The sequence below is a fragment of the Macaca mulatta genome, chromosome 5, assembly GCF_049350105.2.
Source record: "Macaca mulatta isolate MMU2019108-1 chromosome 5, T2T-MMU8v2.0, whole genome shotgun sequence".
NCBI lineage: Eukaryota > Metazoa > Chordata > Mammalia > Primates > Cercopithecidae > Macaca > Macaca mulatta.
The window spans coordinates 1,278,674-1,293,133 of record NC_133410.1 but is presented as its reverse complement, the minus strand read 5'-3'; the positions used below and the strand labels follow the sequence as shown (position 1 = coordinate 1,293,133).

The 14,460-nt window shown below is 61.5% G+C and overlaps 2 protein-coding genes across 23 annotated transcripts in view; both read left to right on the top strand.

The window, feature by feature from the left end:
• The window catches only part of CTBP1 (C-terminal binding protein 1), a 38,048-nt gene extending 31,943 nt beyond the window's left edge, over positions 1–6,105 (top strand). For 9 of the 22 annotated variants that reach the window (XM_078001474.1, XM_078001470.1, XM_015137784.3 and 6 more), the window contains 5 exons: positions 1,461–1,675; positions 3,100–3,230; positions 3,963–4,090; positions 4,518–4,635; positions 5,113–6,105. In XM_078001474.1, the coding sequence (XP_077857600.1) occupies positions 1,461–1,675; positions 3,100–3,230; positions 3,963–4,090; positions 4,518–4,635; positions 5,113–5,299 (779 nt within the window). In that variant the 3' untranslated portion in view covers positions 5,300–6,105. 22 annotated transcript variants of the gene reach the window in all.
• A 2,658-nt stretch (positions 6,106–8,763) lies between these two features.
• SPON2 (spondin 2) overlaps positions 8,764–14,460 on the top strand; it is a 42,070-nt gene continuing 36,373 nt past the window's right edge. Inside the window, exon 1 of the mRNA XM_078002865.1 lies at positions 8,764–9,032. The gene's annotated coding sequence lies outside the window, so the exon portion shown is untranslated. The remainder of the gene's footprint in view (positions 9,033–14,460) is intronic.

The window sequence follows — 14,460 nt, the reverse complement described above, 5'->3', positions numbered from 1 at the left end:
GTTGAGCAGAGTGGGAAACAGCGTCTTTTCTGCTTCCTGCGCTGTGGGAGGTGCCTTTCTCTGTGTCTGCCTATCTGCCTTCCTTCCTCCCTCTCCTGCCCGTTCAGTGGGATCCCTGGCAGGGGGTGCTGCCAGACGGGGGCTGTTCCTGCATCTGGGGAGCTGCCCGGGTACTCCGGCCGTGACTGACCTCGGAACTGCTTCTCCCACCTCGGCCTGCCGAGCCCTCCTCCCCGGACCGGTTGCCTCCTGCAGCAGCCTCGTCCCTGGGGATGAAAGGAGCCGCCATATTCCTTCTGGTAGAACAGGCGCCTGCCTTTCTAGGATGTAGTGTATTTAGACGGTCCTCAGCTCTTCTGACTGGCCTCCCAGCCTCCCCCAGGCTGTTCCCAAGTGACTGGGAGTCCCCTGGGCGTTTGGGCCACATCTGGCTGCCCTGTCTGCCTGGCGGTCTGGTCTCCTTGGCCCTCAGGCCGCCGCCACCGTGGGCCCCTCACACGTGTTGTTCCAGCTCTTCGGCTCCCTTCCCATCCCCTCATGTCTCCAACAAGCTTGGTCTTCTCAGGGATGCCTGCCCTGGCTGCCACCTCTGTAACTGCACCCGCTTCCCTCCTGCCCCAGCGCCCAGCCGGCTTCCTTCCTGTGCAGCGGTTCCCTCTGAGGCGATGCAGGAGACACCACATTGGCGGGCTTGGGTTCTTGTGTCCTTCGCAGCCGCGTCTGGGCTTCTGAGGTCCTGTGTCCTTCGCAGCCGCGTCTGGGCTTCCGGGGTCCTGTGTCCCTTGCAGCCGTGCTGTTGGCTCACGGTGGGCGCATGCACCCTGCCGACCCTTCCCCGGGGAGGAAATGGTGGCTCTGGCTCCGTGGCTCCTGTGCTGGGGCCCACGCCAGCCTTGGACTGCTGGGGTCGGGGCAGGCACGTCTGCCCGGGATGGCTTTCTCTGCCACTCCACTGGAAGGGGACAGGACATGAGCCCAGCGGGGCCTCCCTGGTCTGGAAGGTTCCCTCCCGCCCCCTTTGCCATCTCCACCTAGTCGTGGCTGGAACTGAGATGCCAGAGACATCGATGGGTGGACCGGAAAGCAGGCCAGTGGAGGGACCTGGGCACATAGGGCGTGTGTGGGGTGAGTGGAGACCCGCTGACGGTCCGTTTGACACTGAGTGGTTCGTGTCACGTCCTGTGGACAGGCTGCGGGGGGGCGTGGCTGGCAGCTGGTGTGGGCCGAGGGGCTCGTGCACCCTTTCCCCCCCGTGCACAGCCTCCACCTTGGCAGTGGGCGCATTGGGAGCAGACACCTCGTGTGGAGATACCTCGCGCCGGCACCTTGGCTTGACCACAGCTGGTGTCCTTGGCAGATGGTCAAACTGAGGCACAGGGGCCACTCCGATCCTGGCTGTCAGGGCTAGCCTCCCAGCCACGGGTGAGCGAGGGTTTCACACTGTGTCCTGACACCACCAGGTCGCGTGGGGCAGGCGGTGGCGCTGCGGGCCAAGGCCTTCGGCTTCAACGTGCTCTTCTACGACCCTTACCTGTCGGACGGCGTGGAGCGGGCGCTGGGGCTGCAGCGGGTCAGCACCCTGCAGGACCTGCTTTTCCACAGCGACTGCGTGAGCCTGCACTGCGGCCTCAACGAGCACAACCACCACCTCATCAACGACTTCACCGTCAAGCAGGTGCGTGGAGCCGGGGCACAGGGCTCTCCTTCTGCGGGGCAGGCACAGGTGGGGGTGTCAGGAAGGTCCCTCCCAGCAACCACCTGCACCTGGGCGAGACCCTGCCTTCAGTGAGCCACATGGCGGCGGTGCCGGCCCTGCTGGGGGAAGCCCTGTCTGCCCAGATGGCGTTTTCCATGTTCTGAGTTCTACCCAGGATGCCTGAAATACTCTGGATAAGACAGAACCACATACCTTTGAATCCTAAATTCCCCTGAAGCTCTTGCCACTGTCACAGTGGAGATGATGCAGCTACCTGGGGGCATTGGGCCTGCCCTTCTGACTTCCATCCTGTGCTGCCAGGTTCAGGTTTCACATCTGCAGCTGGAGAGGGCTGTGCTCAGGTCGGCCTCTGCCTCAGCTCAGCGCAGAGCGCAGCCTCAGCCCGTGTTTCCCTCGGGTGGGCGGAGCTCGGGTGGGCGGAGCTCGGGACGGCTGCCTCCCGCTGGCTGTTGGCCTTTCAGGGAGTCGTTATGTGTGCACGGTGATGTGTGTGTATGTGGGCAAGTGTGTGTGGGTGCCTGTGTCTGCCCGTTTGAGCTTGTGTGTGCGTGTGTGTACACGTGTCAGAGGCCACCCACCCACTCAAGCTGCCCCAGCAGCCTGTAGCCACAGGGAGGATGAAACCAGGTGCCCACCTCCCCTTCCTTTGTTCACAGAGCCAGTGGGTTTGGAGCCTTCTAGTGGACAGGGTGTGGCACGTGGATGCTGGTCAGGGCCCTGCCATCCCTGAGGACCTTGGGTGTGAGGCTGCAATGGGCAGCAACTCACCAAAGAAAAGCCACCGTGACCCACCCGGCTGCCACCCAAGTGCAATGGCTGGGTGGGCTTCCTCGGAATGAAATGGGGGGGTTGCAGGAAAGCCCTGGCCACGAAGCTGACAGGGAGCCACTGCAAGGGCCTTTTGCAAAAGTGCATGAAAAGTGAGCCTGTCCGGAGGCCCCACTGGGGTTGGAGTCAAACACCACACCTCAGAGTAGACGGCCCTGGGCTTTGTCATCCCAGGGAGTCCCACCTCGTGGGCCGAGGCCCTGTTGGGGGAGGCTGGGCTGGAGGGGACCCAGAGAAGGGGTACCACAGGGGGACCAAGCCAGGAGCCCCCACCCAGTCCTCAGCTCAGGGCTTGGGCAGGAACGTAGAGCTCTCTAGGAGGTGTGGGGCCATGCAGGTCTGCCAGGGCCGAACCTCAGCCAGCTTGCCAGGGCCGCGGCGCAGCACGCCTGAGGTCTTAAGTCCTAGCACCCTGGTGAGCCCAGGGTGGGCCTGGGCTGGGAAGGGGCCAGGGAGCTGGGCCTCCTCAGCAGCGTGCGTGACCACCTTGCTTCCCTGGCCGCTCGCCCTGCACGGAACCCTGACTGGGCCTGGCCTGTCCTCATGTCTTCCAGATGAGACAAGGGGCCTTCCTGGTGAACACAGCCCGGGGCGGCCTGGTGGACGAGAAGGCGCTGGCCCAGGCCCTGAAGGAGGGCCGGATCCGCGGCGCGGCCCTGGACGTGCACGAGTCGGAACCCTTCAGGTGCCCTCACAGCCAGTGTCACCCCCTGCTCTTCCCTGCCCACCATCCTGCCGGCCTTGACCTGCAGATGGCGCCTCCGCCAGGCCGGGCACTTGCTTGTACTCAGGCCTCTCGCTGGCCGGCATGGGGGAGTTTGCTGCTCACTGTGGGGTGAGGACGGAGCCACGGGCTCCAGGCCTGCCTCGCCTCGGTCCTGTGAGGGTTGATCGTCCTCCTCAGCCCCTCTTCGGGCAGGGCTCCCCACCAGCCAGGAGAGAGTGAGGCCCCAGTGTCCGTGAGTGGTCCCCACAGGCCCTGGCCATGGAGTCATGGCGTCATGTCCAGACCTGCAATCCCTGCAGCGCCCTGGGACCCCAGGCAGCCCTGGGTTGGATGGTCAGCCACAGGAGGAGACACCCCGCAGGGGCAGTACCAGCCTGCAGCTCCTGGGGCTACAGGACCTTCGGCCGGGAGGGGCCAGGCCAGCATGTCCCCCCATCAGGGCTCCTCCCCCAAGGGGCTTGGAGATTAAATCCTTTGGGCTCCCACACCCGCTGCTGTCAGGAGCCCCTGGTGTGTCTGATGGTCCTGGGGCTGAGCTCTTGTGCTCAGCCCGCCTGCCAAGCGGAGCGGGGCCGTGGGGTCTGTGGGTCCCAGGCAGGGTCCCCCACAGGGGTTCCAGTGCCCAGCCACTTCCCCCCCGCACCCAGCCACAGCACTCGGGCTGCACTGACCATGCTGTGCTGTTCCCAGCTTTAGCCAGGGCCCCCTGAAGGATGCACCCAATCTTATCTGCACCCCCCACGCTGCGTGGTACAGCGAGCAGGCTTCCATCGAGATGCGAGAGGAGGCGGCACGGGAGATCCGCAGAGCCATCACAGGTGGGCCTGGGGGACTCTTCCTGCCAGCCCCAGGCCTGGCTCATGGGCTCGCATCCGCCCAGCAGCCAGGCCCATGTTCTGCCAGCTCAGGGCCCATGGTGCTCTCACTGCACCCCCAGCAGGGACCTCTAAGGCCAAAGTCAGGTTGAGCCCTGGCGTCGTCTTACACACAAGAGCTGCTGGGAAGTTGCTGGGCTGAGCAGACAGGTCCCTCAGCAAACTGGGCACATGCTCTGGGCTGGGGGTCCCCACGCTGCGAGGGTTCTGGTGCCCTGAGAGACAGGACCCTGCCATGCCTTGGGAGCCCCGGGGCTGAGAGGGAGGAGCACACTGCCGAGAGCTCTACAGCCCGTGTCTTCAACCCAGTGGGCCACGCTCCTGGGGCCCCCTGAGAGCCACAGCTATTCCTCCCTCCTGCCTCTCCCAGGCCGGATCCCAGACAGCCTGAAGAACTGTGTCAACAAGGACCATCTGACGGCAGCCACCCACTGGGCCAGCATGGACCCCGCTGTCGTGCACCCTGAGCTCAACGGGGCCGCCTATAGGTGAGCAGGCCCGCTGGCCCGGAACAGCCACCAGGAGGGCCCGAGGCTTCCCCTGGATCCCAGCACAGCCCCTGGCGGGAGGGGCGGCGTCTCCACTGACTGACCTGGAGGATCTGGGTGGAACTGGTAAGGCCCACCTCACCCGAAAGGCCTATGAGAACCAGGGCCTCTTGGAAGGAGCTGGGGTGGCCTTCAGGACCCAGTGCGCACAGGACTACTGTGGGCACGGGGCCTGTGGGAGGAGGGGGCTTTGGGTGAGGCGAAGACCTCATGTTCAAGTCGCCTGGAGACACCAGGGCTCCCCTCCCCTGCCCTGAGAAGTAGCCCCCGTAGGCGGGAGCATCCGTGCGGAGGCGGGATCCTCACCCTGACTGCTGGTCCCGCTGGAGCCGCCCCTCAGTGCTGCAGACGCTGTGAGGGCAGGTGGGGCCCGGTCAGGCTGCCTGTAGGGGGCCTCACAGACGGACCCTCTCCCAGCAGGTACCCTCCAGGCGTGGTGGGCGTGGCCCCCACTGGCATCCCCGCTGCTGTGGAAGGTATCGTCCCCAGCGCCATGTCCCTGTCCCATGGCCTGCCCCCTGTGGCCCACCCACCCCATGCCCCTTCTCCTGGCCAAACTGTCAAGCCCGAGGCAGATAGAGACCACGCCAGTGACCAGTTGTAGCCCGGGAGGAGCTCTCCAGCCTCAGCGCCTGGGCAGAGGGCCCGGAAACCCTCGGACCAGAGTGTGTGGAGGAGGTGCCTGTGTGGCGGCCCTGGCACTGCAGAGACTGGTCCGGGCTGTCAGGAGGCGGGAGGGGGCAGCGCTGGGCCTCGTGTCGCTTGTCGTCCGTCCTGTGGGCGCTCTGCCCCGTGTCCTTCGCGTTCCTCGTTAAGCAGAAGAAGTCAGTAGTTATTCTCCCATGAACGTTCTTGTCTGTGTACAGTTTTTAGAACATTACAAAGGATCTGTTTGCTTAGCTGTCAACAAAAAGAAAACCTGAAGGAGCATTCGGAAGTCAATTTGAGGTTTTTTTTTTTCTTTTGGTTTTTTTTTTTCTTCTTTTTTTTGTATGTTGGAACGTGCCCCAGAATGAGGCAGTTGGCAAACTTCTCAGGACAATGAATCCTTCCCGTTTTTCTTTTTATGCCACACAGTGCATTGTTTTTTCTACCTGCTTGTCTTATTTTTAGAATAATTTAGAAAAACAAAACAAAGGCTGTTTTTCCTAATTTGGCATGAACCCCCCCTTGTTCCAAATAAAGACGGCATCACGAAGCGGCTCCAAAAGGAAAAGCTTGGGCGGTGCCCAGCGTGCCCGCTGCCCATCGACATCTGTCCTGGGGATGTGGAGGGTGGCAGCGTCCCTGTCTGCACCAGTGCCGTCCTGCTGATGTGGTAGGCTAGCAATATTTTGGTTAAAATCATGTTTGTGACTGTAACCATTTGTATGAATTATTTTAAAGAAATAAAAATCCCGGAAAGAGCCAGTTTGCCTAGCATTTGTTCTAGTGGCTTTCTGTCATGAGGACACGGGTGAGCCTCAGTCCTGGCTCTGGTGACCTCCAGGGCCTAGCTCAGCCTCTCTGAAGTAGGCAGCCTAAGAGAGACTCAGATACAATGCAGTGGCAGGTTGGGCAGTGGTCTCTGTGTGTACCGGGCCTGTGCCTCTGCCCACTGGGTCTGTGGGATGCTGTAGGGTCCTGGCTTGGAGGTGGCCTGCCCGAAGTGCCCCTGTGGGAGGGAAGCAGTGTGCCAGGCCGGGCCTGCCCCACTGCCCACCCCCTCCCTTCTTGGCATACCTCCCGCAGGCCGGCCTGTGACCTGGGAAGACTGTGGGCCACAGGAGGAGGAAGGAAAGCAGATGTCAGGACTGAGGAAGTTCCCCCGACCATGGGTCACCCAGCCTACAGAAATGTGCAAAAAAGCCAAAAGGTGTCGCACCTCACCTTGGCCCACAGCTGGGCTGGATGTTCAGCCGCAGGAGGAGACACCCCTGCAGGGGTAGTATCAGCCCGCAGCTCATACTGAAAACAGATTACTGGCGTCCTTCTCGAAATCCCAGCCTCCTGGTTTCTCAGAGCTTCTTTGGGGAGTGTGGTCTGTGCACATCAGCAGAGTCCCAGGTCGTTTATAAGCGTACGTTAACTTTGATACCGAATCTCCAAGTGAAAAAAGTACCACAGAAACCCCAGAGGAGCGTTTCCAGGCAAACTCCTGCAGGTGGGTCCAGGTGGCGCGAGGAGGGGCTGCAGCGGGTGCTGGGGGAACCCGGGTCCCCTCGGGACGTCCCCATCCCGAGCTTTTCCCTGCGTGCAGATGGGTTCTCCTGCCACCCCACGTGTCCAGACCCTGCAGCGTCAACCCCTAAGTGTCAGCCTCCCCTTGCTCCCGGCCCCATCTAAAGCAGAAGCAGAGGGGAGGCCGCTGCCTTTGGCAGGGGTGCCCCCTCCTACCTGGCTCTGCACCCCAGTGCCCACAGGTCTCTTGGGTATGGGCAGTGGCTCCCGGTCTTGAGACCCACGCCGAGGGCAGCCCCGCCTCATGACAGGCCTCTGCTCCCTGCCGCCCAGCCCATCTCTGACCTGTCTGGGGCTCATCCTGGAGCCCCTGGGTCGCTAAGGGAGGTGGCCTGGGCGGGTGGGAAGGGTGGGTTCTGGACACGGTTAAGGAGCCAGCCCTGGTTTCGCCGACGTGGGCGTGGGTGTGAGGAGGGGCAGCCAAGGTGACTTCAGGTGTCTGGGCTGCGGGCTGGAGCTGATGTTTTTGATGTCGCCGGTGTGGGCTGCAGAGGTGTCAGTGGGAAGACCAGGAATTCCATGCTGACCGCTGGCTCCAGCCTCTGCACAGGCAAGCCCTGGGCTGGGTCACTGGGCCCTGGTCAGCCCCCACGGCAGCCGAGGGTGGGGCTGGCCTCTGGCAGGGTAGGCCGCCCTCCCAGCTCCAACTGGAGACAGGCCCCGCCCCGAGAGGCAGCCAGGCACCGGGGACTAGCTCTGGACACAGGCCTGGAGGCTCCCACTCAGCTGGCCTCATTGTTTCCATGTTTCCAAGTAGAAGGGTCAGGGCAGGAATAGAACACCTCCAAGGGCTGTCCGTGGTGTGAGGCTGGCGGCCGGGGAGCCGGGACGCTGAAGTGTGACTGAGTCTGGGATGTAAGGGACAGAAAACTGTCAGAAAAGTGTTCTGAGCCTCGAAACGAACCTCCCCTTGGTGCCACCTCGGGGGAGTCACCCTGCCCAGCAAGACTTGCAGGATTGATTTTCCAGCAAAACACAACGCCTAGCAAGGGTGCGGGGTAGCAGGATGTCGGCGGGGTTGGGGGGGGCCCTCAGCCTCAGTTTCCTGGCCTGTGAAATGGGCAGCACTGTTTATTTCCCTCGAGGTTGGTATTAGACTGGAGGTTGTGCCAAAACCTAACATGAAATAAGGTTTGCATGTTGGAAGGGAAGAGATAAGCCGCTGGTATTTGCTGACGAGCATCTGTGTACAAGACTCAAGAAAATCAGCCAAAGCCTGCAGCTAATCCTGGGACTGGCCAGGTGGCCTCACAGGAGCGCCTGTGGTGCCCGCCAACTGTCCCGCCCAACCTGGGGCAGAAACAAACAAAAGTTGCAGACAGCGGGTGCCCTGTGACAGGACGTGTCCTGCTCTGTCCTTACAACGCAGGGTCTGGCCCGCTCGCCCGATTCCACAGTGAGTGGGCACAGTGGTCAGAACCTGGTCCCAGCCACTGGCACCCGGCTGGTAAAGACCGTGGGAGTGACTGGGGCCGCCAACCGTGGTGAACGATGGGGAGGCCGCCAGATGACGAGACGGGCTGTGCTTGCGGGCGGCGGGCTGTTAATGTCGTCAAATACATGCCCTTTAAATACATTTTACCAAGTGCTAGAGACGTTCATCACCCCAGGCAAAATTTCAACTGCTTACGTTGAACAGATTCAACAATTTTATCCTCAAATTTATATGTAGCAACAAAGGTCTGTTAATTTGGGCTCATAAAACTCAGGCATTTTGAAGAGGGAGCAGCCACAGCAGCCTAGTTCTGACACCAGGGACTCTGGGGCAGAGACTGGGCCCGCTGGCTTGGCGTGCGCTTGCGTGCAGGTGCGTGGGTGTCTGCCTGGTGGGCAGGCGTGTGCGTGTGCGTCTGTGTGAACTGGACGTGTGATCAAGGGCACAGGTCCTGGGCTTCCCCCTCATGGGTAAAACAAGAGCTGCCGTATGCCAGCCTCGGAGGCATGGACGGCCCCTGAGCTCGGACAGCAGAGGCACAGGCCATTGACACATTGGCACCGTGGCCAGAGTCCGTTCAAGAAAGGTCGGCAGAGAGGGCTAAGAACGCGGCAGGCACACCCTCCAACGGCTCTGCTGGAACCCCTGGAGCAGGAGGAAGCAGTGATTCTCCAGGCCTTGGGTAGGGCTCAGAGGCAAGAGGGGTGGAGCTGGGGAGGGTCGGGCAGCCCCAGCACCTCAGGCTACTGCGCCTTGGTGGGGAACTGTCCTGTGGCTGCTGATGAATACGCTGGCTCTGGTCTCCTGTAGACCTCTGCCTGGGCACGGGAGCAAGGGGAGGCTGCAGGTAGCTCTGGGGGCCTGGGCAGGAAGTTGGGAGGATGGGGACAGTCCTTCTGGGGTGACCCAAGCAGGGCACAGAGTAGGGGGAGCCAGGCTCTTCGGGGCTGCACCCCATCCTGCCTTCTCTCCCCACTGTGGGCCCAGAACTTGCCCCGCAGAGGCCGGAAAGCACCCACCACCCCACCCCTAGCTGCGCTCAGCCAGAGCCCAGCTGGACTTGCAGGATTGATTTTCCAGCAAAAAACAACAGCAGAGAAGCCCAAGAGAGGCCCAGCTGCACAAGCTCTCCCAGGCCTCCCCCCGCAGCCGGCACTCCCTGCAGCAAAGAAAACCATCTGGCCACTGGGCCCTGAGCCCGGTGCCCGGAGGAGGACCTCTGCCCCGCTGAGCAGCTCTGCTCCCCAGGCTGGCCCCAGGCCTCTCCCGGCCTGACCCGCTCTGCCTGGCATCAAGCCCCAGCAGGAACGGGGTGACCCAGCCAGGGCGTGGGTCGAGTTGGTGTTCCCCAGCCCCGCTGAGCACCAGCACCTGGTGAGTCTACCTCTGCTTCCCCAAGCCCTTGACCACTCCCCTGGACAGCCTCAGCCGCCCCCTGACCCGACCTTCACACAGCAGCCAAGGGCTTCCCACGTAGAGTCCGAAAACATCCCTGATAGGCAGGACGTGCGACTTGAACAATATAAGGTCAGGCGCATCTGTAAACACAGCGCACGGTCAGGCAGCCGGACCCTCTGGCACCGTCTGTAAGCGCGGCTCATGGAAACACCGGCTCTTCCGGGCGGCCTCTGTGCTGCCCTTTCTTTTTTAAACCAGCTACCGGCGCCATTGGTCAGTGGTAGCAGCGTCTGTAGGATCCCCCTGTGGTGGGCTCGCCACTCACTCTCCAGGTCCCTGACGCAAGCTGCCTCCAGCCGGGGGTGCCCACTAGAGGGGACGTCAGGGACAGCCAGGGCCAGGGCTATGGACGCTGGTGGGACGAAGGGTGTGGGAGGAGCCAGACTCACCCACATCCCTCCCAGCCCCTGCAGGTGTCTGGGCCTCCAGCCTCCACCCCTCTGTGCAGTGGGCGGTCACACCTGATGGAGCCCGGCTGCCTACCCAGAGAGCAGGTTCTGAGCAGCAGCCCTGGTATCCCAGGTCAGCCTCTGCTCAGCCCCACACTCACCTGACAGTGCCTCCCCGGCACTGCCCTGCACCTGCCCACACCTGCCCACACCAACTCCAGCCCCCTCCACGTGCCCCCCACCCACCCCGCACCTGCTCAGACCTAACCCCATCCACCCCCAACTGACGCCATCCACCCCCACCTACCTCCAACTGCCCCACATCTGCCCCCACTGCCTCTTCTCCTGTCCCCATCTTCCCCCACCCTCCATGTGTCTCCCACCTGTCCCCTCACCTGCTCACACCTGTCTGCCCCTCACCTGTCCACTCATGGTCAAAGCCACCTGCTTTTACACCCACCCCACACCTGGGGTTCGCCTTGAACTGGGGTTTGTTCTCTGCTGCTGGCGGGGCACCCTGGCTCCTCTGCCCCCTGAGGGAGATCTCGCAAGGCAAGGCTGCCTCCCCACCAGGAGCCTCAGGTCCTGCCTCCCCGTTCCACCTGCAGAGCTGAGTCTGGAGAGGCTCCTTCTATTCCAAGAGTCCCATTCAGCCCACTGGGTCCCCGTGCCCCGAGGAGCTGCTGCTCTTGCTGGGCGCCTCAGCCCTCCCACAAGGGATACATCTGTCCTGGAGAGACCACCTAGGGAGGCATTTGCTGTTGGTCCCTGCCCTGGGCCCTCCAGGTCACTCCCTCTTCTCGTCTGTCATAGCATGGCCCTCTGGCCCCACAACCTGGGCTGCCAGCCTCCCCCGCCCTGGCAGAGCAGTGGTGGGGCCAAACCAAGGGCTGACAACCCCCAGTCCAGTCAGCTCAGCCTAGGCCCACGGTCAGCCCAGGGCAGCTGGGGGCTGCAGCCGGGTGAGTGAGTGGCACCCGCAGACCCTGGGCAGGGCCCTCTCCAGTCCTGGGTGCCCTGAGAGGCAGCTGGGGTCCGGTTGCTGCCCACTGGCTCCCTGGGGGCACACAGGGACTCATGAGGAGCAGTGAGGGGGGCATCCTCCTGCTCATGGCCCCAGGTCAGCCTTGGGTAGGGCAGGGTCATCCTGACAGCCCCCAGCCCAGTGCCAGGGGAGGAGTCCAGGAAGGAGAAGCCCATCCTGGAAATGCAAACCCAATGCTGGGTGTGGCCTCCTCCCAAAAGCTCCGCCCCCACCATGCTGGGCGTGGCCTCCTCCCCAAAACTCTGCTCCCCACCAGACTGGGCGTGGCCTCCTCCCCAAAACTCTGTTCCCCACCAGACTGGGCGTGGTCTCCTCCCCAAAACTCTGCTCCCCACCAGACTGGGCGTGGTCTCCTCCCAAAGCTCCACCCCTACCCCCCAGCTCCCTAGTCAGGGTGGGGGCCTGGAGGGAGACAGAGGCCAGGAGTCAGCCAGGGGAGCTAGGGGTGGGCATCGGGGTGGAGCATGGCTTCCTGCGGCCCCAATCCCCAGGCCCAAGGAAGGAGGTCTCAAGGGCCCCTCCTGGACCTTCCTGCCCATCCAAGCTGAGGGTCCTGGTTTGTTGGCCGAGGGCCTGCACAGCTTCAGGGGTGAGAGGGGCCCCTGGTGGGACCTGGGCAGGTGTTTGTGGGTGAGGCGTCTGAGTGAGGGAGCCCGGGCGAGCCTGGAGGCCCTGGGGCTGTGGAGACGCCGGCATCTCCCCTGATCAACACCAAATGGGCCGGGCGCAGTGGCTCAAGCCTGTAATCCCAGCACTTTGGGAGGCCGAGACGGGTGGATCACGAGGTCAGAAGATCGAGACCATCCTGGCTAACACGGTGAAACCCCATCTCTACTAAAAAATACAAAATACTAGCCGGGCGAGGTGGCGGGTGCCTGTAGTCCCAGCTACTCGGGAGGCGGAGGCAGGAGAATGGCAGGAACCCAGGAGGCGGAGCTTGCAGTGAGCCGAGATGGCGCCACTCACTCCAGCCTGGGCGACAGAGCCAGACTCCTTCTCAAAAAAAAAAATAAATAAACACCAAATGATGCCCCTCCCTGGGCCTCCACCCTCCTCGAGGCTGCCACAGGCACTGCTGGCAAAAGCCTTGGATGCTTGGGCTGGCGGCAGGGAGGGCCAGGTGGCTCCAATGGGGCCTCTGGGGACAGGGTTGCAGGAGGCCAGGATCCTCGTTTTTAACCCTGAGTCCAGCACCCCTGCAGGGCCCCCCAGGTGCTGGGCACGACTCTCCCTGGACAAAGCCCACAGCTCCACGGGTGCCAGCTGCAGTTCTAGTAAAGATGTGAACACGGAAACCGAGGGACAGGGTTTGCCCCCCGATGCAGCTGCTCTGAGGAGGCCCCAGCTCGAAGGTGCCTCCTCCATGCCCAGCGCAGGCATCGAGCCTCAGCCAGCCCCACCTCCTGTGTCCAGGAACCCCGGGCATGGCCTCTTTCCCAGGACCTCAGCTGGGTGCTGTCTCCACCCACAGCCAGTTCCTCTCCATGTGCCCCCAGGGCCCTGCCCTGTGCAGAGTCCGGGCAGCATTACGGGGAGGGCGTAGCGAGGGCACAGGGAGGGGACAGCCTCGGCCACAGGGACAGGCCAGGCCTCACAGCCAAGAGCCCCAGGAGGAGCTGCACGCACACGGCTGGAGGGAGGCTCTGCACCTGAGCACAGCATGCTGCAACTCCTCATAGATTTGGAAAATTGATTCGAAGGCAGAGGTGAGTTTAGGAGGGTGGCTGTGCACAAAATTCAGAGTCAAGAATCAGCATCTTTCAAATTCAAGCACTTCCGGTTAGGAGAGACGAAGAAAGAGAAGGCACCATTCTCAACAGCAACAAAAATTGTAAATTTCTAGGAGCAAACAGCGGGCAGATCTATACCTGTTATAGAGGGTCTGAGGCCTGATCGAGGACCAGACCAGCAACAAGCCCAGTCTGTCCTGGGCATCACGAGGCGCCATCCCCTATGCTGGTCGGCTGCCATGGGGGGGCCAATTAAAACACCAGAGAACCCTGGAACCAGGTACATCGATTGTGAAGTTAACGTGGAAAAATAAGTAAGAAAACTAAGGAAATTCGGGACCAAAATATCCACAAGAGAACTGTTGCCACCAGGCTTTAACACACACCGGAGGCTGCACCTGGTCAGCCCTGTGTGCAGCTGGTACGTGGGGCGGTCCCAGTAACAAGATGAACGGGGAACACACTGGCATTACAGACATGCTAAAGGGGACGTTTTTGAATCAGTGAGGGGCTGTGGTCAGATCAACAGTGCAAAGCCCCCTCCCGGGTCTGTATCCTGCAGACAGTCGGGGCCCGTCTAATGTTCTGGGGACTCCTGCACATCAGGCTGAGGTCATGGGGTCATACAGTAGCATTTCTCTGCATTTCTGGCTAATGACTGAGCAGAAGGGATGTGCATCGGCTCCAGGGTGAGGTAGTGAAAAACCAATGTGCTAAAGAACTCTTACAGTTCAGCAATGCAAAGATAAACAACTGAGTTTAAAAATGGGCAAAGGAGGCCGGGCATGGTGGCTCACGCCTGTAATCCCAGCACTTTGGGAGGCCAAGCTGGGTGGCTTATTTGAGGTCAGGAGTTTGAGACCCGCCTGGCCAACATGGTGAAACCACATCTCTACTACAAATACAAAAATTAGCTGGGTGTGGTGGTGCACGCCTGTAATCCCAGCTACTCAGGAAGCAGAGGCAAGAGAAGTGCTTGAACCTGGGGGGCAGAGGTTGCAGTGAGCCGAGATCGTGCCACTGCACTCCAGCCTGGGTGACACAGCAAGACTCTAACTCAAAAAAAAAAAAAAAAAAAGGGCAAAAGAATTTGAATAGATGTTTTTTTCAAATAATGTATGCCACTAGCCAACGAGCTCATGACAAGCTGCTTAACACCATTAGCCACCAGGAAAATGCAAATAAAAACCACATGAGACCGCACCTCACACCCACTGGGATGGCTGGAACCGAAAGCATCACAGGTATCACGGCAGAGACATGGGAACCTCACACGCGGCTGTTCTGTTCTTCAAAGTGTGAAGCCGAATTCCATGTGACCCAGCAGTCCCACTCCTGGGAACACGTCCCCGAGAATCAGACACGTGTCCACACGAAAGCTTATCCACAGATGTTCCTAGTAGCATTATTCACAATAGCCCCAAGGTGGGCACAGCCTACATGTCCATTGGCTGAGGGACAGATGGGCACATTGTGGCCTAGCCCCAC